Genomic DNA, 23,838 nt, shown 5'->3' with positions numbered 1-23,838 from the left:
AAGACCAGGGACTAGGAACAATTTAAACGGTTCCTCTTCAGGAGAAAGGTTGGTGCTTTTTTAAAGGGTGAGACACCACTGATAACGTTTCAGTTAGAGTCCGCAACCAAAGTCATACCTCTCCCAGCATGAGGATGACCACATCCAAACCACATGGCCGAACCACACCTGAGTGTTTTCAATCACAGATTGTGAAATGAGTGGGCATGAGGGGACCCACGGCTGTGTCTTCCCATGGTGCAAATAGGCCAGGTCTGAAAATCGCTACAAACCTCGTACACACGGGTCCACGGCAGCAGCATCCACAATAGCCAAAAGGTGGACGCAAGCCTCGTGCCCAGCAGCAGATGAATGCATAAACAAACAGGTCCTTCCATACAAGGGAATATTATTCAGCCACGAAGTTCTGACACATGCGACAGTGTGGTTGAGTAAAAGAAGCCAGACCCAAAGACCACATATTATATGATTCCATTCATATAAAATGTCCAGACAGCAAATCCATAGAGACAGAAAGCAGACTGGTGGCACTCAGGGGCTTAGCCGAAGGGGGAAACGGGGAGAGACTGTTTAATGTGTACAAGGTCTCTTTGGGGGGTGATAAAAATATTCTGGAGCTACAGAGGTGATGGTGGCACAATATTGTGAATGTACTAAAAGCCCCTGAAGTGTTCACTAAAAATGATTAATTTGGGGATGTTAGTTTCACCTCCGTCAAAAGGAAACCGCTACCTGAGGCGAACGTCATGGATGGACAGTGAAGCTGAGGAAGCGCCTTGCAGGCCCACGACCACCCTCTCCACAAATCCAGCCCTGCCACTTCTTCAGTAGAACAGCACGTGAAATTCTTTGTGTTTAGGAAAAGTCTAAATACTGGGACTCAGTGTGGCACAAAATAGAGGTGCTGGGCAGGGTAGGAGGGAAACTCTTTGGGGACAGGAACCAGGTCAATTTCTTCACCATTGTCACCCTGGCATGGAGTGGGTTCGTGAAAAGTATGTGCTGAATGAGTGGATTTTTTTTTTCCAATGACAATACGGATGGCAGAGGAAGCAGAGGCTGATGTTTAAAAAGAGAACTGGGAGTGGGAGAAAGATTAAAGGTGATGGTGGCGTTATGTAGAAAAGGTATGAGTGCTAAATCATACTGATATTTCTTTTAGTCTCCAGTATCTTAGAGGAGCTAGAAGTAAAACCTAAAATTGTGGAATTGCAACCCATCCCAAACTCTGAAATCTGTCCTACAACTAATCCCCCCCGCCCCTGCCCCAGAGCCCTTGCAGCCTCTACAACTAATTTTTGCAGTGTGCTTTGAAATGTACTGCTTTTCTGTATATGCTGTTTTCACAAAAAAGAAAAAAAAAAACAAGAACTGTGTCTATTCATATGTGCATCCCCAATGCCTTTAGGACCTGACATAGTGGATGCTCAATAAATATTGATTATGTAAATAAGAAAAAGCTCAGTTTTAAAAAATGGATAAATAAATAAATAAAAAGGGGGAAACGGGTAAAATAAATCGGGCAGATTGAAATACTAGTGGTCAAAAAAAGGGAAGGGTATGGGGTATGGGATATATGAGTTTTTTCTTTTTTTTTTTAATTTTTTTCTGTAGTGATGCAAATCTTCTAAAAATGATCATGGTGATGAATACACAACTATGTGATGATATTCTTTATTGTATACAATGGATGGACTGTATGCGTGTGAAGATTTTTCAATAAAAATATTTTTAAAAGAGAGAGAGAGAGAGAACCAGGCACCACATTCCAGGACAGAGTAGCTGAGGTCCAGCCTGGGCACCTGACAGAGCTGGGCACAAACCCAGCCTCCCCCACCTCTGGAAGGTTCCTGACCTCCTGCAGTCTTGCCATCCCACCACCCTGGATGCAACTTCAGGGATTAGAGGAAACAGGCCCACAAAGTATTTAGCCCAGGCTCAGGGGCGTGGGAAGCCAGGGATGTCACCCTTTCCCAGGGAACAGGGTGGAAACAAGGTTGCCGCCTGCCTCAGCCAGATACTAGGCATAGCCTGCACAGACTCAGCAGCCAGGGAGAGAACAACCCCTGGGCAGCTTTAACCACATTCCTGTCAGGGGGCGGGGGGGATGGGGCAGAGCCCCGAAGGAAGCAAGCACAAAGCCCTCATAAATTGCAGTGGAAATTAAACTTTATACATATGCATATATGTACATATATATATACATATACACATATATATGTATATATATATTTTTTTTTTTCTTGCACGGGCAGGCACCAGGAATCAAACCTGGGTCTCTGGCATGGCAGGTGAGAATTCTGCCACTGAGCCACCATCACACCGCCCTGCATATTTATATTTGATTCTCGCTATTTGCTGTAGTTGTGTTCTATAAAGCTGCAGTGAACACAGAATTAGTGAACACTCAACCTTTGTCCTTAGGGGAAATATAAGGTGAGGCTCCTGACAGCCTCTGGTCACCGTTGTTTCATCAACTGATCAATACAGAACCTTAAGACATCTTCTTGAATGTATATTGTAGATTTACACTAAACTCAGGGAGAGCAGCATGGGAATTCCTGCCTGAATAAGCTCACCTAACACACCCAGTGTCTCCAAAAGGCACATCCCAGCTGTCCTGTGCTTAGGAACACCGGACAGCATTTCAGCACTGTACTCGGGCCATTTTAATCAGCGAACTCACCCACAAACAATGCAAAAAATGTGAAAAACATGGTGCTAAGTCCACCCTGAGAAGGAAGCTTGTTTGAGGAAGGACAGGAGAAAGCAGGGCCCCTTGTCGGACTGCAGCTAGGAACATCTGCACCGGGCTTTTTCCTGCGGCACAGTGCCTCTCAGCAAACGACTGAGGAAGTACCCTAAGTATTGACTGGCAGTGACAAAGTCTAGTGAGTAAATGAATTCGCAAAAAGGGAATTTGTGTGATATGAGGATTGACTGAAGATTTTTTTTTTTTTTTTTTACATGGGCAGGCACCGGGAACCGAACGCAGGTCCTCGGGCTTGGCAGGCAAGCATTCTTACCTGCTGAGCCACCGTGGCCTGCCCTGAAGATATTTTTAAACAAATCCCATCAAAATCTTCAAATGGCCCTAAAGGTGGGCCAAGGCTCTTTCTTGCCTGTTGGGGAGTGAAGTCCCTCCCTCCGGCCCAGCCGTGAGGTCACGTTTTCAGGCTGCCCTTCTCCATCCAGCACCCTTGATGGGCCCCTCTGGGCCCACAGCCAGGAATGGGTGCTGAGGGATGGAGGGGATGGGTGCAAGCCTGCCAGGTGCTCCAAGTCACAGCAGAGCCATCACTGATTCCACCCAGGCTGCAAAGGAACAGACTGCCAGCCCTTCGGCACCCACATGGGATGGGTCCCTCACAGAGGCTGATGCACCATTTCCGGAAAGGCCCCTGCTCAACACTCAGCAAATGTGATTCAAAGTCCTGGGCTGTTCGTGGTAAACAAGGAACACCACACACACCCTGTCTTTCCTTCACCGCTGGGTGGCCTGGGGAACAGAACCCTCAGCTGACTGGACAGCACCTCCTGTGGGTGACCCAGCTGTACCATGGAGAACCTCTTACCTGTTCAGGTAGGACTTCAAGGTTGGGGGCGTCCAAGACATCCCGGATCTGGCTGTCTGGCAGGAAGCTGAGTTCCACAGTGGAGCAGCCCCCCCAGGAGGGCTGGTCTGCGGGGGTGGGGGTGGGGTTGGGTTGAACTGCTAGGCCTGCATGGGGGTCTGGGCTGCCTTGGAGGGCCTCAGACTCCCAGGAATGGCTGTCCCTAGCTTCTCCACGCTCTGGAGGCCAAGTGGCCCAGAAGCACAGTCTGAGCTTCTCTAGGGCAAGGTTTTGCTTGTGACTTTTGCTACCGACCTCAGCTGCCTTTGCACCTGTGGGCTCCGCCAGGGAAGGCTGTGCATCCTTGTCCCCTGGACCCTCTTGACTGGGGCCTGGGACCAATTTCTTCTGGACACCTGGGCCCGTTTCTGAGGCTTGAGGGCTGGAATCCACAGCATCCACTGTAGGTTCTCGGTTCCTGTGAGTCGGAGCCAGGGGGGTTGTGGGGCCTGCTAGGACATACTCGAGGGACTCTTCCTGCCCTGGCTCCCCCCAGCCTCCAGTCCTCTCCCCAGTGAGTGGAGAGCTGCTGAGCGGGGCACCTCTGTAACCCCCATCAGCGGCCTTCCTTCCAGAAGGGTCAGCCTCCTCTGGACCCCTTTGTCCTGGCTTGGAAGGCTCTGTGCTCATGGTGGTAATGACCCCAGGATCTGGGAAGGAGCATCTTTGGCTGCTGGGACAGCTCCATTCTGCTTCTCCACCAGTCTGGCTGGGTGTCTGCATGTTGTTGGGGGGGCCTTGGGTGGCCGGACATGGTCCCTGGGCAGATGCCGATACTGGGGCCCCTGGGACACCTTCTCCTTCTTCCTCGGGGGCCCCACAGGCCTTGCTCCTCAGCAGGTGCCCTTTCTGGTCAACATCCCCAGAAGCCAAACCCCTCTCTGCCTCAGGCCGGCTGTTTCCCACGTTTCCACCAGCTGAAGGATGGGTCACTTGTTGTTCTGACAGATGCTCCTGGTCAGCACTCCATGAGTCAGAGGGTCCCGGCCCCCCTTCCTGAGGGGTGCTAGCAGAGGCCGCAGCATCCCCAAGGCAGGGCACAGGCTTCCCTCCAGAGGTCTGGCTGCTCTGCTCCAGGCGGGTGTCATATCCGGGCTCTGCGGCTTCAAGGATTGCAGGTCCTAGGGACTCATCCAGCGCCTGGCTTCCTATCTGTGAGGCCCTGGGCTCTGGCGGTGTTTCCTGTGGAGAAAAGAGGACTCAGGCTTGGGGCCTTCAATAACCAAGCGCTCTGAGGATGCTGCTGGAAGTTACTGCCCCAGCACAAAGTCTCAGGTGCTGCAGAAACCCACGCATCTCCCGTCACCCCACACGGAAACAATGCATGGCACAGCTGCAAGGTCAGACCATGCCTTGGGGGCCCCTCCCTCCACTAGCTTCCCTGAGCGCCTTCTCCCCCACAGCGCCAGGAAAGACAGGGATGTGTAGACCAAGGAGCCTGGGGTTGGCTCCCAGTTCAGCTTCCTGGTTTGGGGAGTACCCTATGGCTCTGTAAGACGTTACCGCTAGGAGAAGCCAGTCAAGGGCACTGAGGACCCCTCTGAGCTGTGGTAACAACTTCCCATTGTCGCTAGTCATTTCAAGATCAAATCTATAATGATTTCAAGATTGAAAGTTGCTTTTTTAAAAAATCGAAGTGCTCGCTAGTAAAGGTGGGAGATGACAGCAACCAATGCAGGGGGAGGAGAGGGAGTTTTGCTGGGGTGGAGGCGGGACTTGCCCTTCACAGGGGAGAGGACGCTCTACCCTCAAAGTGCTGCAGCCAGGACCATCCCCAACTCCAAAGGAGCCATTGTTATGGGCTGAACTGTGTCCTCACAAAAGATATGTTCAAGTCCTAACCCCCAAGACCCGCGACTGTGACCTCATTTGGAAAATGGGGAAACTGCAGGAAGACACAATAGGTTAACATGAGGTGATACAGAAGTAGGTATCCTTACAAGGACGAGAAAAGAGACACAGGCAGAAGGATACAGAAAGGAGGAAGCCATGCAATGGAGGCAGAGAATAGAAGGAAGCTGCTGCAAGCTAAGGACTGCTAGGAGCCACCAGGGGTTGAAGGAGGCAAGGAGCCTCCTCTAGAGCAGTCAGAGGGTGCTTGGCCCTGCCCAAACTCTGATTTCAGGTTACGAAACCATACATTTCCATTGTTTGACACGCCACCCCCACCCCTATCTGTGGTACTTTTGTTAGGGCAGCCTCAGGAAACTAAGACAGTGGGTAGTATCTCTTCTCCACTCCAAACCCGCCCTCAGTTCCTGTCTCACTCATGGCAACACTAACCCCCATCCCCAACCCACCCAGCTGCCCCCTGGCCTCTGGGGGTCCAGATGCATCTGCCTCTGGCCTTGGCACAGAGGGAAGGGTCCTTGTTAGGCTCAGACCTCCTCCCTGAAGGGACGGCTCAGATGCCAGCCTGGCTACCACTTCCCTGCTTGCCCTCTTTCTTGCTGCCCCGTTCTCCACAGAACTTTCCGTCCTTTGACCTCAACATGTTCTGGCACTTGTTGTGTCCTGTTTCCATGAGGACATTGTGCTATTATCTCTGCAAGGGTAGAACTGGGATAAGCGTGTTCACCAAACACCCCAAGCCTGGAGCAGTGCTGGCTCTAAGATGTGCAGTGTGTATTCCTGGAAGAATGTCTGAACAGATGTACTGTGTGTGTGTGTGTGGGGGGGGGAACACACAGGCCTGCAACACTATCAAAAATGTAACTGCTGATAATGGGACAACGTGAATGAACCTTGAAGACATCGTACTGAGTGAAATGAGGCTGACCCTAAAGGACAGATATTGTAAAATCCCATTTACATGAAATATCTAGAATAAGCAAATCCACAGGGACAGAAAACAGATGAGAGGTTACCTGGAGCCAGGGGAGGGGAAGTGGGGAGTTAATGCTTAATAGGTACAAAGTGTCTATTTGGGGTGATGGGAAAGTTTCAGTAATGGATGGTAGTGACACTGACACAATATTGGGATATAACTGTTGTCACTGAATTGTCTGCAAGAAGGCGGTTAAAATGGGAAATGCTGTGTTGTACATACATCGCCATGATAAAAATTTTTTAAGTAAAAAATAAATTTGTTACAGACACAGTTGATTACAGGGTACCAGAGGCAGGAGGTGGGCTGAGGAATTGGGAGTGTGGCATAGCATGGTAAAAGTAATGAGTGCCACTGAATTATATAGATGAAAGCGGTTAAATGGGGAATTTTGGGTTCTATATGTGTTACCTCAATAAATTTTTTTTTAAAAAACTTGGAAAAAAAATTAAAAGTGAAAGAAGTCAGACACAAAAGGCCATGTATTGTGATTCAACTTACATGAAAAGATTTGGAATAGTAAGGGGTATGGTATGTATAATTGTTTTTTTTTCCTCTATTATCATTTTATTTCTTTTAATGTTGTCTTTTTTTATTAATTAAAAAAATTAAACAAAACATTAAGATATCATTCCATTCTACATATACAATCAGTAATTCTTCATATCATCACATAGTTGCATATTCTCATTTCTTAGAACATTTGCATTGATTTAGAAAAAGAAATAAAAAGACAACAGAAAAAGAAATAAAACGATAACAGAGAAAAAAAAGATTATACATACCATACCCCTTACCCCTTCGCTTTCATTTACCACTAGCATTTCAAACTAAACTTATTTTAACATTTGTTCCCCCATTATTTATTTTTATTCCATATGTTCTACTCTTCTGTTGATATAATAGCTAAAAGGAGCATCAGACACAAGGTTTTCACATTCATAGAGTCTCATTGTGAAAGCTATATCATTGTTCAATCATCATCAAGAAACATGGCTACTGGAACACAGCTCTACATTTTCAGGCAGTTCCCTCCAGCCTCTCCACTACATCTTGAACAACATGGTGATATCTACTTAATGCATAAGAATAACCTCCAGGATAACCTCTCGACTCTGTTTGGAATCTCTCAGCCATTGACACTTTGTCTCATTTCACTCTTCCCCCTTTGGTTGAGAAGGTTCTCTCAATCCCTTGATGTTAATTCTCAGCTCATTCTAGGGCTTTTCTCAGTACCTTGAGGCTAAGTCTCAGCTCATTTCAGGATATCTGTCCCACATTGCCAGGAAGGTCCACACCCCTGGGAGTCATGTCCCACGCAGAGAGGGGAGGGTGGGGAGACTGCTCATGTTGGCTGGAGAGAGAGGCCACATCTGAGCAACAAAAGAGGCTCTCTTGGGGGTGACTCTTAGGCCTAAATTTTAAGTAGACTTGACCTATCCTTTGTGGGGTTAAGTTTCATATGAACAAACCCCAAGACTGGGGGCTCAGCCTATAGCTTTGGTTGTCCACACTGCTTGTGAGAATATCAAGAATTCAACTTGGGGAAGTTGAATTTCTCCCCACTCTCACCATTCCCCAAAGGGGGCTTGCAAATACTTTTCCAGTCACTGATCAAATCACTCTGGACAAACCCACAAAATCTCATGTCCTACCTGAGATTCCAAATACTTATGACATTCAATCAAACTATCTAGAAGAGTTATATTAGGAAATGCTCTAGTAACAAATAAACAGTTTTTTGCTTTAGTCTCACACATAAGGTGACATTTTAAAATATTAATTATCATCTATTTTCAGCACCCTGCAATAATGACATTTATTTGTTCTTCCTCATGCAAAAACATTTTTAAAGTTTGTACATTGTACATTTCACTATTGTTATATACTCTAGGCATTCCTAGATTATACCATCTCGATCTTTACCATCTATCTTTCTTTCTGATTTCATTTATGTCCCCAGCCCTCCTCCCTCTATCATTCTCACATGCAGTTTCATTCAGTGTTTTAACATAATTACATTACAGTTAGGTAGTATTGTGCTGTCCATTTCTGAGTTTTTATATTTAGTCCTGTTGCACAATCTGTATCCCTTCAGCTCCAATTACCCAATATCTTACTCTATTTCTATCTCCTGATGGTCTCTGTTACCAAGGAAATATTCCAAGTTTATTCACTAATGTCAGTTCATATCAGTGAGACCATACAGTATTTGTCCTTGTGTTTCTGACTAATCACACTCAGCATAATGTCCTTAAGGTCCATTCATGTTGTTACATACTTCATAACTTTATTCTGTCTTACAGCTGCATAATATTCCATCTTATGTAAATGTCACAGTTTGTTTAGTCAACTGTCTGTTGATGGACATTTTGGCTGTTTCCATCACTTGGCAATTGTTAATAATGCTGCTATAAACATTGGTGTGTAAATGTCCATTTGTGTCCTTGGTCTCGTGTCCTTTGAGTAGAGACAGCATATAGATGGGTCCTGTTTTTTAACCCATTCTGCCAGACTATGTCTTTTGATTGGAGAGTTTAATCCATTAACATTCAGTGTTATTACTGCATGGGTAGTACTTTCTTCTACTATTTTGCCTTCTGGATTTTATATGTCATATCTAATTTTCCTTCTTTTTACCTTTACTCATAGTCTTCCTTTCTACACTCTTCTCCACACCTCTCTCTTCTGTCTTCATATCTGTCTCTAGTGTTCCCTTTAGTATTTCTTGCAGAGCCGGTCTCTTGTTCACAAATTCTCTCAGTGATTTTTTGTCTGAAAATGTTTTCATTTCTCCCTCATTTTTGAAGGACAATTTTGCTGGATATAGAATTCTTGGTTGGCAGTTTTTCTCTTTTAATAATTTAAATATATTATCCCACTGTCTTCTTGCCTCCATGGTTTCTGCTGAGAGATCCGCGCATAGTCTTATTGGGCTTCTCTTATATGTGACGGATTGCTTTTCTCTTGCTGCTTTCAAGATCCTCTCTTTCTCTTTGACCTCTGACATTCTGATTATTAAATGTCTTGGAGTATGTCTATTTGGATCTATTCTCTTTGGGGTACGCTGCACTTCTTGGATCTGTAATTTTAAGTCTTTCATAAGAGTTGGGAAATTTTCAGTGATAATTTCCTCCATTAGTTTCTCTCCTTTCCCTTCTCTTCTCCTTCTGGGACACCCAGAGCACGTATATTCGTGCGCTTCATATTGTCTTTCAATTCCCTGAGTCCCTGCTCGTATTTTTCCATTTTTTTTCCCTATAGTTTCTTGTCGGATTTCAGATGTTCCGTCCTCCAGTTTTTTTTTTTTTTAAAGACAGAGAGAGAAGGAAGGAAGGAAGGAAGAAAGGGAAACATCTTTAAACATTTTCTTGTTTTTATTGTATTTTGTTTTTCCGTTTTTTGTTACATGGGCTGGGGCCGGGAATCGAACCGAGGTCCTCCGGCATAGCAGGCAAGCACTTTGCCCGCTGAGCCACCGCGGCCCGCCCCGTCCTCCAGTTTTGAAATCCTATGTTCTGTCTCTCGAAATCTACCATTGTAGGTTTCCATTGTTTTTTTTCATCTCTTCTACTGTGTCTTTCATTCCCATAAGTTCTGTGATTTGTTTTTTCAGACTTTCAGTTTCTTCTTTTTGTTCTTTCCTTGCCTTCTTTATATCCTCCCTCGATTCACTGATTTGGTTTTTGATGAGGTTTTCCATGTCTGTTCGTACATTCTGAATTAATTGTTTCAGCTCCTGTATGTCATTTGAATTGTTGGTTTGTTCCTTTGACTGGGCCATATCTTCAATTTTCCTAGTGTGATTTGTTATTTTTTGCTGGCATCTAGGCATTTAATTACCTTAATTAGTTTATTCTGGAGATTGCTTTCACTTCTTTTATCTAGGGTTTTCTTGCTGGATGAATTTGTTGTCTATCTGTTCTTTGACATTCCGTTCAGCTTTATCTGGACCTTTAGCTTAAGTTTTGTTTAACAGAGGAGAATTTTTCAGTTCTTGTTTTCTTGTTTCTTGCCCTGCTTGTATGGTGCCTTCACCCCCACACACACTTAGGAGGGTCTACTTAGATATTATAGACCCCAGCCAGATTTTCCCAAACTGGCCTCCTATCAGGAGGAAAGAGTCACCTGCGTCAGTTTTCCCCCGAGGGTGAGACCCAGCAGGTTGAAAGACTTTCCTGTGAAGTCTCTGGACTCTGTTTTTCTTATCCTGCCTTGTGTGTGGCGCTTGTCTGACTGCAGGTCCCACCAGCATAAGATGATGCGGTACCTTTAACTTTGGCAGACTCTCCCTGCTGGGGGCGTGGTGGAGACAGAGGAGAGGTTGTAGGCTGGTTTTAATGGCTTCAAATTACCAAGCCCTGGTGTCTGAATTCCTTGATGGAGGGATTCCACCTGAGTTGGGCTTCACCCCTCCCCTGGGGAAGGCAAAGGCTCCAGACGAGCCCCCAAAAGAGCTGAAAATGTGCCTATGCCTGGGGCAGTTGCAGCCTGAAAAGTCCTGCCGCTGTATCCAGAGGCAGTCAAGCCTTTGTAGATTACACAGCCACAAAAACCTGTTTCCTTCTTTTTTTTCCCCCCTTTTTCTGTCAGTCCTGCCCCCTTGGCACCGGGGCAAAAATGAGCAACCTCCACTTTGATCAGGTTCACCTAAGCTGGGGGCCTATTTTTAGTAGTCAGAATTTGTTAGTTAGTTCCACAATTGGCGTTTGATTGTGCCCAGTCCCTGCTGCTGGTAAAGTTCTTTCCTTTCCCCTCTGGGAAGCGGCCTGTGGGGGAGGGGTGCTGGCCGCCACAGCTTTGGGAACTCACGGTTCTGGGGGGGGGCGGCGCTCGCAGCGGGTCTAGCTGGTCCAGACTGGGGTACGCTGTGTGTCTGGTCACTGACGTGGCCCCAGGAGCTGTTCTGTACTGTTTCTGGTTATTTAGTAGTTGTTCTGGAGGATGAACTAAAACGCGTACGTTGTTAAACTGCCATCTCTCTGTGGTGGCAATACTGCTATATCACTATTTTCACAGCTGGTGCAGGATTTAGTAACAATTCCTTATATCAGTAGAATCTTCTGCTGTTGTAAAATCATTTGAGCCTCACAAATGGTCAGAACAGGTATATCCACCTCCATTTAATATAAGGACACAGCTTACCAAGCTCAGCAGCACCTGGAGAAAGGGAGGTGTCCAACAGTAGAATAAGCTACTGCCCAGGTAAGGAGAGACTTCTATTCTTGGGCTTAGGGTCAGCAAAGCATGGAAACCCCATTGTGAGGAATGCTGTGGGAATGACTCTTTCAGCAGGGAATTCCTCGAACTCGTCGTCCTCCCAGGAGACCCAAGTCTACCGGCTGTTTTTCTCTGACATCATGACTCTCCGCACCCAAAGCGAGGCCAGAAAGGAGAAAGGAAGCCTCACTCTTCCTTACAGCATCCTTCACACGGCGGCCTTCTCCGAGGCCGGCGCTCTTAATCTTGTCTTTTTATTTCTTTTTCTGAATTGATGCAAATGCTCTAAGAAATGATGAATATGCAACTAGGTGATGATATTGAGAATTACTCATTATATATGTAGAATGGAATGATATGTTAAGCTATTTGTTCTTAATTTTTTTTAATTAATAAATAAATAAATTTAAAAAGAAAAGACAAAAAGATTTGGAATGGCAAATCTACAGAGTAAGAAAGTAGACGGGCTATTTCCAGGGACTGGGAGAGAAGAGGGAATGGGGACTTATTACTTAATGGGGACAAATTTTCCATTTGGGAGTCATTAAAAAGTTTTGGCACTGGATGATGGTGATAGGAGCACAACACTGTGACTGTAATAAATGCCACAAACCATACACTTAAAAATGGTTAAAATAGCAAATTTTGTTCTATATGTTATGAGATTTTTTTTTTTAAAGCATGCTTAAAGCTTTGATTGAGCCCCCACTGTGTGCTATGCCCTGTGCTGGCATTTCACACACAGCAACTAGCTGGATCCTTACAGCCGCCTTACAAGGCACATGTCTACAATCCTCTTTAATTCACAAAATTAAGTCACGGCTGGTGAGTAGCAGAGCTGGGACGTACGCTGATTCAAAATCCAAGCCCCTAACCCTTGCACCCTGGAGAAGCTCTGGGACAAAGCTGCTGTGAATAATAATATGTTTAAGGGCTAGGGACAGCAGTGAGCACCCAGTAGGGTCCACAGCCACCAACGGCCCTCTCCCTTCTTTTAGACAGTGGTCAGTATAGGGGATGGGGTGAGGAGACACTCCCTCCATGGGGACTTCCTGCCCCACTCAGGGCCAAGCTTTCTGGGACGGGGTCTGTTCTACAAATGTCGGACCCCTGAAGGTCACAGCGTGCTCACCAGGGGAGGCACTTGCCATCCAGTCTGCTAAGTCACCCAAAGCCTTTTCCATGTATCTCCAATTGACGGTGAAACTCACACTTCCCTGACCCCCCATTTTTTATGGTTGTCAGATAAATGCACACGAAATTTCCTATTTTAACCACTATCACACATATGATTCATTGGAACCATTTTTAAGTGTATAGTTAGTTCAGTGGCATTAATTACATTCACAAAATTATGATTTACCTATTACAGATATTTTACAGTAGTGAAATCACATGCTATTTCTCCTTCTGTATCTGGCTTCTCTCAGCATGATGCCTTCAAGGGCCATCACACTGTCACATGGACCAGCACTTCTTCCTTTTCGTGGCTGAACAATACACCATTGTACTGAAGAACCACATTTTCTTTATTCACTCACCCGCTGATGACCCTTGGGGTGTTCCCACCTTTTGGCTACTTTGAATGCTGCTTTGCTCTCCCTGGTTTTAAAATTCAGCTTTGTATGTCTCAATGATAAGACTCACATATAATGACAGGAAGTAGCACCCTTTGCCTGGTTTGTCCATGGTGGCCCCTGCATAGCTAAAGTACCATTTTACTTCAGAACAGTGGCAGGGCTACAAGTCCCCATCCTTACCCAGATTGCTCCAGTTTCACTTCTGCACCTGTGCGTTGCACTCCATACAATTCCATCACCTGAGCAGGGACATGTAACCCTAGCACAGGTTCCGGCACTACCAGGATATTCTGCACTACAGCTTTACAGCTACCCCCACCTCCCTACCCACCAGCAACCTTCTTCTAGTCTCCAACTATCTAAATCTTTCATTTCAATAATGTTCCATGACTAGAATCATACAGGATGTAGCCTCCCAGAGTTGGCTTTTTCCACTTAGCACCTCGTCCTCGTTCCAGTGGTGCAACAGGCGGCTGGTTCCTTTACATTGACTCAGTGGCGTTCCACAGCATGTGTGAACCACAGTTTGTTTAAGCACTTGCCTCCCGAAGGACATCTTGGGTGCCCCTGATTCTGGGGGATGACAAATTCAGCTGTGGTGAACACTTAACACCCTTTTTCTTTAGGGGTGCATATTGCCAGAGACACCATCCCCACCCCAATCTTGAAAGGCAAGGATAAGACAGCACATTGTAAGACACCCCCCCCCCCCCACACACACACCCAACTCACACAAGAGCCCCTTAAAAGCAAAGGCAGTTCAGGGATGGAAAGTGGGCTGCCTTAGTTTTACTATTTCCATGTGCCATGGGGGCCAGAGCTCTGGCCTCAGGCTCTGAGTGTGGTCACAGCTGTCCATTGCCTCCCCCCAGCAACAAGCTCCCATGTGACAGATACTCAGTGGACGTCTGTAGTGTACTGTCCCCAAAATGAGGGGCATGGAGATGAAACGTGTGCCTTATCACAGCCAAAGAAAGCCAAGGCTATGCACAGCTAATGTAGGTGTTTCAGAGGCTGCCACGGCAAAGCCAGAAGGCTGAGCACCAACGGGGCTCAGCTGGGGCTGATGTGAGACCCTTACTCACCAGATGAAAGGTTTGAGTCCCGAAGTCCTCTCCCCTCGTCTCTGCTTTTCTTGACACTGTCTTCCTGGACTTTGCGAACTGAGGGACAAACTTCCCGGCTGAGTTCTGCAAATGACATACCAACAAGAACAAGACAATAGTAAAATGGAAAGAATGCAGTCTCAGGGAACAACAAAAAACCAGTGCCTTTTCTTGCAGCTCCAAATGTGGTCCTTGCCTTCCACCTGCAAGACACATTCTCACCAGCCCCGGGGACCTGCTGTGTTGACAACACGCACAGGCTTCAGGGCAGTGGTGTCCTTTACACATATGTTAGGCCACAACACAGGCTCACCTGGGAAAGAGGAAAGGGAACTGAGTCCTTTTCTAATTGCGTGAGGAACCCCAAGGGAACTCCGGTTTCTTCATCCATGGAGCTGCGGGGAGAAACACAAAACGGAAGAAGAGGATCTGAGGTCCTCGAGTTTGTTAACACAGTAAGTGTTGAGACAGAAGAAAATCCAAAAGAAATGCAGTGCTGGGAGTATCCGAAAAGGGAGACCCCACAGCTTTGCTTACAAAAGTTGGGAACTTGCAAGCTCTGGGGTTGCTGTGACTCAGAGGGCACTGCACTGAGAGTATTTCTGGCCTTGTGATCTGCTCTAGCTTTTAGACCTAAGACTGTATGGATTTCAAATCAAGCAGACAGACACACACGCGCGTGCAAAAAGTTTTGTCACTCAAATATATACGCCTTTTTTTTTTCCGCAGAAAATTTGGTAGCCCGAGACTCAACATCAGAAGACATCAACTAGAAGGAACCTTATTCTGACTCACCTTTTCACTTGGCAATGGCTGCATGTAGGTTTAGCCCCACAGACTAAACCACTCATGACCTCTTTCTTTTATTTTTACACCCCCTGCCCCCAGCAGGCTTAATTACGTATGGGCTGAAAAATAAAGGGACTGGGGATGCCAATGGTTGACAGCTCAGTTGCTGGACACAGGCTGGGACAGCCCGAATCCCAGCCCTGCCACCCAACAGCTCCATGGCCTCAGTTAAATCATTTACTCTTGCTAGGCCTCAGGGTTCTCATCTGTAACTGGGAATGAAAACAGTGATTTCACAGAGCTGTGAGGATACAATGAGCCACTGTGTTAAAGTACTTATTAGCCCATTGCCTGGCACACACTGATTACTATCTTCTGTTAGGTGTTATTTTACAGACCAGTGACTCCTTTGGTCTCTTCTTGACTGAGAAGGAGAAAGAATATGGAATAAATACGGGATCTGGCCAGCAGAACGGGACATCAAGCTTTACTCTGTAGCTAAGTGACCTTGAGCAATTTAACGTTTTTCTGAATTATGGTTAAAATAGATATATATTTTTTTTGACAGAAAAGAATGAGTCCGGGGGGGGGGGGAGCTGTGGGAAGTCCTTTCTGAGGTGAGGCACAGTTTCATGAGGGCCATCCTGGTCCCCTACCCGAGGGCCAGCCATTGAATTGAGTCAGTAGGGAGTTTGCCAGAACATTCTGAGCCACCTACCTGGAGGCCACCTGTGCCAGGTCCCCCCAACTGGGCTCTGCAGAGGGAGTAGGTCCCGATTTGCCTGGTGTCTCTTCAGGGTGCAGCACAGAGTCTAACTCCGAAATCTGGGGGGCCCTGTTGATGTTCCCTGGCCTGGAATTCTTTGGGGGTTTTGGAGGATGGATTCCTTCTCTTCCTGGATTAGAGAGAAAGAAAGAAGCAGAAGTGGTAGTTGCCTGGAACATGAGCTGCTGTGGTTGACTCCCAAACCTCCAACACAGCTGGTCTACAGCCCGAGGTGGGCAGGCTTGGCCCGGGAGCAAGACCCCACCAGCCCCCACCCCCAACTCGATGTATGGAACTGTTGTTTAAGATGTAGAGTTACAACCCTATGTGGTGTCTCAGCTCACCAGAACTGCTATAACAAACACCAAATTGCTCAGATTGAACAGCAGGCATTTTTTCCAAGCAGACAGACAGACTTCTGAAGCCCAGATATCCAAAATCAAGGTGATGGCAGGATCAAGCTTTGTCTGAAGTCCAGAGCATTCTGGTGGTGGCTTGCCGGCATCCGGGATTCAGTCTCTGCCTCTGACATGTGGCTGTCTCTCACCCCATCTGTCTCTCCTACACACCGTCAGAAAGTCTTCTGCTGCTAAGAACTCCCATCATATTGGACTAAAGCCCATTCTGATTCATGTTGGTCTTATCTTAACTAATAACATATTCGAAGATCCTATAAACCAATGAGTTCACATCCATAGGACCGGGTTTAGGCTTGAACGCCTTTCATGATCTGTAGACACGATTCAGTCTATAACAGTCCACCCTCTGATCTCCGAAAGACGCGTTCTTCTCATATGCAAAACACATTCACCCATGTCAGTATCCCAAAAGGTTTAAGCCATTTCATTGAAAACTGTTAAGATGAAAATCTCATCTAAATCGGTTACGGGTGTGGCTCAACCAGGGCAAAATTTCTCTGAACCTGTGGACTTGTGAAACCTGGAACACAAGTTTTCTGCTTCCAAGACCCCAAGGGTGGCTCAGGCATAGGACAGATGTTTCCATTCCAGAGGGAGAAACTGGAAAGAAAACAGGGATCACAGATCCTAAGCAAGTCTGAAACTCATCAAGGAAAAAATTCCATTCGAGGGTAAGGCCTGAGAGTTCTCTGCAGTTCCCTGCTTTATATCCTGGGCCTGCTAGATGTGCCCATGGACTATCATGGGACTTTGTAGGGATGGACCCATCATGAAGGAGTGGGGTACCTCAGGGAACTTGGCAATCTGGCCCAGCTAACCTTCTCTGGCAGTGTGAGAGGTAAAGGGTTGGGCCCTTTGGGTCTCAGCCTGAATGTCCCTACAAGAGGGGCCACCCATGACTTTTCTCTAAGGCATCCCCTTTTGGCCCATGACTGTTCTATTTAGGGCCCAGCTTTCCTGCAAGTATCTGATGTATTGGGTCATTTATGTCCCACCCTCCTTCTCCCAGTTACAACAAAGAGGGGCCTTGTCTATCTCATTCCCTGCTCTGTCCCATGTGCCTAGAGCATTTAGTACACAATCAATGTTCACTAACTACTTGGTGAATGACTGAACAAATGCATGTAGGAAATGAAGACCACCAGGTACAGATGAGACACTATTATGCACTGCCCTGGTTTTCTGGAACCAGAGTGACCATGGGCTCCAGAGGTGATACCTCAATCACTCCTGGAATTTTGTACCTTTGCAACACCTTTCCCATCATCGGGAGTGTCTTTTCCTTGCCCTTGAGAGTCTGAAGATGCTTGACTGAGGGAAACTTCTTTCTGCAGAAACAGTCAGCAGTAGCTGGCCAGCAAGATTTCCCCACACAACAGTTAAAAAGTTAACTGTTTATTCAACAAACAAATGACAAGGGCTGATGCTCCATTGTTCCACGCCCCAAGCTGGCCTAAGAACTTCCGTGTGCCCCATGACAGAGCTTTGAGGTAGGGCACTGCTCTTAAGCCCATCTGACAGACGAGGAAACCAAGGTACAGAGAGGCCAAGGAACCGTGGTGATGGAGCCTGGTGTGGAGTCCAGGCAGTCCAACTCCAGAGCTCACACCCTTAACTAATGTTAAATGAGTGCTGACTGTGTACCGAGCTTTTGGCCAGGGAGTGAGAGCAAAAACATGAACTTTAGGTCCCGTTTTTGTGGAGTTCAGTCAGGTCAATTCCCCATTTCCAACCTTCACTTCTTATACACCATCATAGTTTCTTATTGCTGCAGTAATGACGTATCATAGACTGGGTAGCTAAAAACAAGAGAAATTTATCGTATCATGGTTTTGGAGGCCAGAAGTTCGAAATCAAGGTGTGGGCAGGGCTGCGCCCCCTCTGAAGTCTGTGGGGTTCTGGTGGTGCTTGCCCACAATCCGTGGAGTTCTTTGGCTTGCAGCATAAGTCAATCCCTGCCTCCATCACCTGGCCATCTTCTCTTCTCCTACTGTGTTCAATTTCCCATTCTTATAAGGACACCAATCATATTGGATGTGAACCCACCCTAATCCAGCTTAGCCTCTTTTTAGCTAATAACATCTTCAAAGATCCCATTTCCAAATAGGGGGACATTCACGAGACCGGGGGTTAAGGACTGGAACATGTCTTTTAGGGGATGCAATTCTATCCACAATCCACATCTTGAAGTAAATCCAACTGAACGAGCACCTCCAACGCCGTTAGTTTTGCCTCAGTTTTAACTCAGATGTTCGTACTTCATGAGGGCATAGCAACTTTCCTCCCATTTCTTCTGTCAGTTACGGTTCACATGTTCCCATTTAGAACTGTATCCCATTGCTGTGTACCTGAGGAGCTCTCGAAGAGGAGCATTTTCTCCCCCACCTCAAGTAGACCACGAGGGGTCTCGAGGGCAGGAACTGAGTCTGAGTCTGCCACATCCTTTCTCTCACCCTCCCCCTGCTTCCCTCCACCAGGCGTCTCCCCAAGAGCTGCACCCCCAAAAAAGCTCTGCCGAATGTTTCTTACACAAACACATCCTCACCTTGCAGCTTGCTGGAAAGGGCACACTATAGCAGCTTCGTTTATTTGGCTTCTTAAGCTTTATAAACACTAGCTCTCTTTGTTGCGCCAATGGACATTTGTACCAGATAAAAAGAAAAAAATATCAACAGACGTGAAGAGCCTCCCATTTCCTTCCTGTGACCCATCCCCTCAGGACCAGTTTAAGAGAAAGTGGTTTTCAAGACAGAACCCTGGGTTCAACACCAAAGGCCAAGGACAGTGGGCAGGAAATGACCTCTTTCACCATCTGCCAGAATCTTCTTTCTTCTTCTTCATCCCTTCCAGGAACACACAAGAACAGATGTTGTGGGCCAGCACAGGCGTCCACTGAGCTGGGGAGTCTGCTGCCAAGGGAGGCCCCAAATAACCTGCCTGGGTGGCCTGCTGTCCCCAGCTTCCCCTCCAGGGTCAGAGAAATCCTTGAACCTCTAAGCAGGCTGTTGTTCATCTGTTTGCACAAACCGTTTTCAATATGTTGATAATTTTTTTTTCTATATTATATCTTGAGAAAAACAAGCTCTCCTCCTAAATTTGTTTCTAAGTGCAGGAGTCATTTCTAAATTTTTGAGAAGTTTAAATTACTTTAAAAAATGACAGGGAAATAGAATCCATGTAATGTTAGGTGTTTGTTGTTGTTTTTGCCTAATGAAGAAATTCTCTCTATATATATATATATTTATTTATGAATTAATTTATATAGATATATAGATAGATATAGATATATTTTTAATGTATAATATAACATATATATAAAGCAAGCAAGAAAAAAGCAATAGTTTTCAAAGCACTCTTCAATAAGCAGTTACAGGACAGATCCCAGAGTTTGCCATGGGCTACCATTCCATCATCTCAGATATTTTTCCTTCTAGCTGCTCCAGAATCACATATATTTTATCTATATACATACACACACAAAGAAAGACAGTCACACTGCGCTGTGTTAAGCGAAGAACTGAAGTTGTAGACCAGTTTGCATGATGATTCTACTGTGCATTTACAACCACTGTAAACTTGTACAAATACACAGAAAAAGCCTGGAGAAGTATTATACTGAGATTAATCTCCTTTTTTTTTCTCTTTAAAAAAAATTCTTATTGTAGTAAGATACATACAACTCAAAATTTCCCATTTTAACCACTTTCAAGTGTACAAGTCAGCAATACTAATTACATTCACAAAATTGTATTACCTTCACCAATATCCATTACCCAAACTTTTTCATCACCTTTGTGTGTGTGTCTGTTCTACTGCAACTGCACTAGATATTATGATTAGGGAAAGTTGGGGGAAGGTAGACAGAACTCTCTGAACTATTTTTGTAATTTTTCTGTAAGTCTAAAATTATTTTAAGATAAGTTTTTTAAATATCTGAATTGGAACCCTAGTACACAGTAGGTGGGAATGTAAAACGGTGTGGCTCCTATGGAAAACAATCTGGCAGGTCCTCAAAAAGTTAAACACAGAATGACGAGATGACCTGGGAATCCCCCTCCTACGTATATACCCCAAAGGATTGAAACCAGGTACTCAGACAGATATTTGTACACAGAAGTTCATAGCAGCATTATTCATGATAGTCAAAAGGTAGAAATAACCCAAGTGGCCACTGAAAAATTAACAACATGTGTTATATTTGTATAACAGATTATTATTCAACCATAAAAAGGAATGAAGCTCTGACACATGCTACAATACAAATGCACCTTGAAGATATCATGTTGGGTGAAATAAGCCAGACACAAAAGGACAAAGAATGTACAACTCCACTTCTCTGACAGACCTAGAATACATAAATTCATAGAGACAGGAAGGAAATCAGAAGTTACCAGGGCGTGGGTGGGGGGAGGGGAAATGGGGAGTTTTTGCTCAATGGGTGCAGAGATTCTGTTTTGGATGACGAAAAACTTTGGGACACATATAGGTGTGATGGTTGTGCAACACTGTGATGTAATTAATTAACATTATTGAATTGTACACTTAAAAATGGTTTCTAACAATGGGGACAACTAAAGCAACAGGCCGAGTCCCCAGTCTTGGGGTTTGTTCATATGAAATTTAACCCCACAAAAGATAGGCTAAGCCTACTTAAAATTAGCCCTAAGAGTCAACCCCAAGAAAACCTCTTTTGTTGCTCAGATGTGGCCTCTCTCTCTTCAGCCAACACAACAAGCAAACTCACCACCGTCCCCCTGTCTACATGGGACATGACTCCCAGGGGTGTGGACCTTTCTGCCAACGTGGGGCAGAAATCCTAGCATAAGCTGGGGCTCAGCATCAAGGGATTGAGAAAACCTTCTCGACCAAAAGGGGGAAGAGTGAAACGAGACAAAATAAAGTGTCAATGGCTGAGAGATTCCACAGGTTATCCTGGAGGTTATTCTTACACATTAAACAGATATCACCTTGTTAGTCAAGATGTAATGGAGAGGCTGGAGGGAACTGCCTGAAAATGCAGAGGTGTGTTCCAGTAGCCATGTGTCTTAAAATGATTGTATAATGATATAGCTTTCACAATGTGACTGTTGTGATTGTGAAAACCTTGTGTCTGATGCTCCTTTTATCTACTTTATCAACAGACAAGTAAAACAAATGGAATAAAAATAAATAATAGGAGGAACAAATGTTAAAATAAATTTAGATTGAAATGCTAGTGATCAGTGAAAGGGAGGGGTAAGGGGTATAGTATGGATGAATTTTTTTCTGTTGTCTTTTTATTTCTTTTTCTGAATTGATGCAAATGTTCTAAGAAATGATCATGATGATGAATATGCAACTATGTGATAATATTGTGAATTATTAACTACATATGTAGAACAGAATGATCATATATTAAGAATGTTTGTAAAAAAAAGAATGTTTGTATTTGTTACATATTTTTTAAAAATTTAAAAAGAAAAAAACTGAAGAAAAAAATGGCTTCTAAAATGGCAAATTTTACATTATATCTATTTTGTGACAGTAAGAAAAAAGTCAGGCAAGACATATTAATAGCACATATTTAGGTACTACCTGTGGTCTGTTCTCAGTGCTTTAAAATACGCACTCATTTAATCTGCACAACAGCTCTATGGCAGGGTTTCTGAGCCTCAGCACTCTTGGCATCTGCAGCCGGATCATTCTTTGGGGTAGGGGCCATCCTGTGCTATAGTTATAGGCTGTTGGCAGCATCCCTGGCCTTGACGCCAGCAGCACCTTCCCCCCACCAGCAGCGATGACCAAAAATATCTCCAGACATTGCTGACTGTCCTCTGGGGGGACAAAACTGCCCTGGCCGAGAATCACTGCTGCCACTGATTGCTATGGCCAAGGGACAGGGGATATGCGGTTTCTTAAAGCAAACAGTTTCTGCTCTGGCTTGTGGTAGATGTGGGGACAACTGGTTTGGCAGAAGCATAAATGCTGCGGAAGCAACTAGTAAAGTCTCACTATACTCACCTTTGGCTAAATCCTTGGAGATGAGATTTTCTTCTGCTATAAACAGAAAGGGTAGGTGCGCTTACTATACCTGATTTATAGGAAAGGAAATGTTATGCCTATTTTGCCACAGTATTTTTCCCCAAGGCACAGAGGAACTCATTCTCCATCACAAAGTGAGTGAGCCAGGTTTATGAAACCAGTGTGTGTGGTTCCCGAGTGAAGCAACTGGCCACAAAATGGACTGGCTTGCATTTTAGCCCATCAAGCTCTAATTTGGGGGACATCTCTGGCACTAGGTTCCAAGACTGCTGTACCCCTCCCCCAAAGCCTACAGACTCCAAAAAGCTGTCACATTTCATTTTACATACTCCTTCAAAATCTGTATCTTTTTCCTATTAGCATGTATTAAGTCATTTTTCTTTTAAGGAACCTGGAGTGGTCCCATTTGCATTTCTGCATATCCCCCCTATATGCAGAAGCAGCAAAAAAGCAGTGTCAACCTGGACAAATACCTGAGGTTCGAAGCTTCTTCCTTTTACTCATCTCAGCTTTCCCTTGAGAAACCTGAAGACAACAAGCAAAGACCTTCCATTATAACAATCTGAGTCAGTGGTTCCAAGAGCAGATACCAGCCCCACCCCACTGGGCTGTCCAGCTGCCCCAAGGGGTTCATGGGACCCAATAGGATACAAGGTGGGGGTCACAGTCTTTGTCCATGGCACAAGATCTGCCACCTTAGCCAAACGCCAGGTAAAAACCTCCACGTTGCAGTGGGACTGCCCACCTTATGTCCACTGACCCAGGTGAGTCTGGGCAGCATGTGGGCATAGGTGGTCCTCTGTGGGAAACCCTCCTCTAGTTCCCCGGGCTGCAACAGCCTGTGCCGAGCCCTGAGTTCCTGCTGGGGTACCTAGAGCCATTCCAGGAGCCACCGGGGGTCCCTTTACTTGAACACCTGGGACTTTTAAGGGGGCTCTTAGATGTCTTTAGGGAAGGCTTGGGCCCTTGGAGGAGCAGCAGTGACCCACGGACCCATTTCTTTCAGCCTCGAGTCCCGGTTAGCCAAAACCCACCTAGGCCAGAGAAATTGTGGAGGTCCCTCTGAACTTGGCAGCAACTAGCGCTTCCTGGATCTGTTAGGGTAAAATCAGTCAAATTATGTGCATTAAATTATTTTGAGAAAAAAAGACAAAACTAATGCTTGTAAGGAGTTGAAGGAATGGAGGTCGAGGACTGACGGGACGGGAGGCCTGAGGCCTGGCGCTGTGGAACCCCGTTTTTCGGCCACTAGACCCGCATTAACCCTACACCGGACCCTGAAACATGAGGACTCCTCAGGCCCGGCCACCCAGGTGGGACCGGCGCCCGCAGGTGGCGAAGGGAAGCCGACAACCGCGCAGCCGCCACCGCCTCTCACACCTGCACACGCTCCGCCTCTTTCCCGCGCAGCGCCAAGGCAGGCAATGCGCATGCGCGACACAGCCCCCACCCTCACGTTCCGCCTCTTTCCCCGCGCCACCCACGATTTCACCCGC

The 23,838-nt window shown here is 45.8% G+C and overlaps 1 protein-coding gene across 7 annotated transcripts in view; it reads right to left on the bottom strand.

The window, feature by feature from the left end:
* BRME1 (break repair meiotic recombinase recruitment factor 1) overlaps positions 1-23,761 on the bottom strand; it is a 29,721-nt gene extending 5,960 nt beyond the window's left edge. For 4 of the 7 annotated variants that reach the window (XM_077121624.1, XM_077121622.1, XM_077121626.1 and 1 more), the window contains exons 1-8: positions 23,723-23,761; positions 23,377-23,436; positions 22,816-22,867; positions 22,322-22,357; positions 15,855-16,032; positions 14,661-14,742; positions 14,327-14,431; positions 3,576-4,796 (exon numbers count right to left, since the gene is read on the bottom strand). In XM_077121624.1, coding sequence (XP_076977739.1) covers positions 3,576-4,796; positions 14,327-14,431; positions 14,661-14,742; positions 15,855-16,032; positions 22,322-22,357; positions 22,816-22,846 — 1,653 coding nt within the window. In that variant the 5' untranslated portion in view covers positions 22,847-22,867; positions 23,377-23,436; positions 23,723-23,761. The other 3 variants (XM_077121629.1, XM_077121623.1, XM_077121625.1) reach the window with 3 other exon arrangements.
* Between the last annotated feature and the right edge of the window lie 77 nt (positions 23,762-23,838).

The sequence above is a fragment of the Tamandua tetradactyla genome, chromosome 11 (assembly GCF_023851605.1).
Source record: "Tamandua tetradactyla isolate mTamTet1 chromosome 11, mTamTet1.pri, whole genome shotgun sequence".
NCBI lineage: Eukaryota > Metazoa > Chordata > Mammalia > Pilosa > Myrmecophagidae > Tamandua > Tamandua tetradactyla.
The sequence above is the reverse complement of the archived record's forward strand: the minus strand, read 5'-3'. Positions and strand labels throughout refer to the sequence as shown.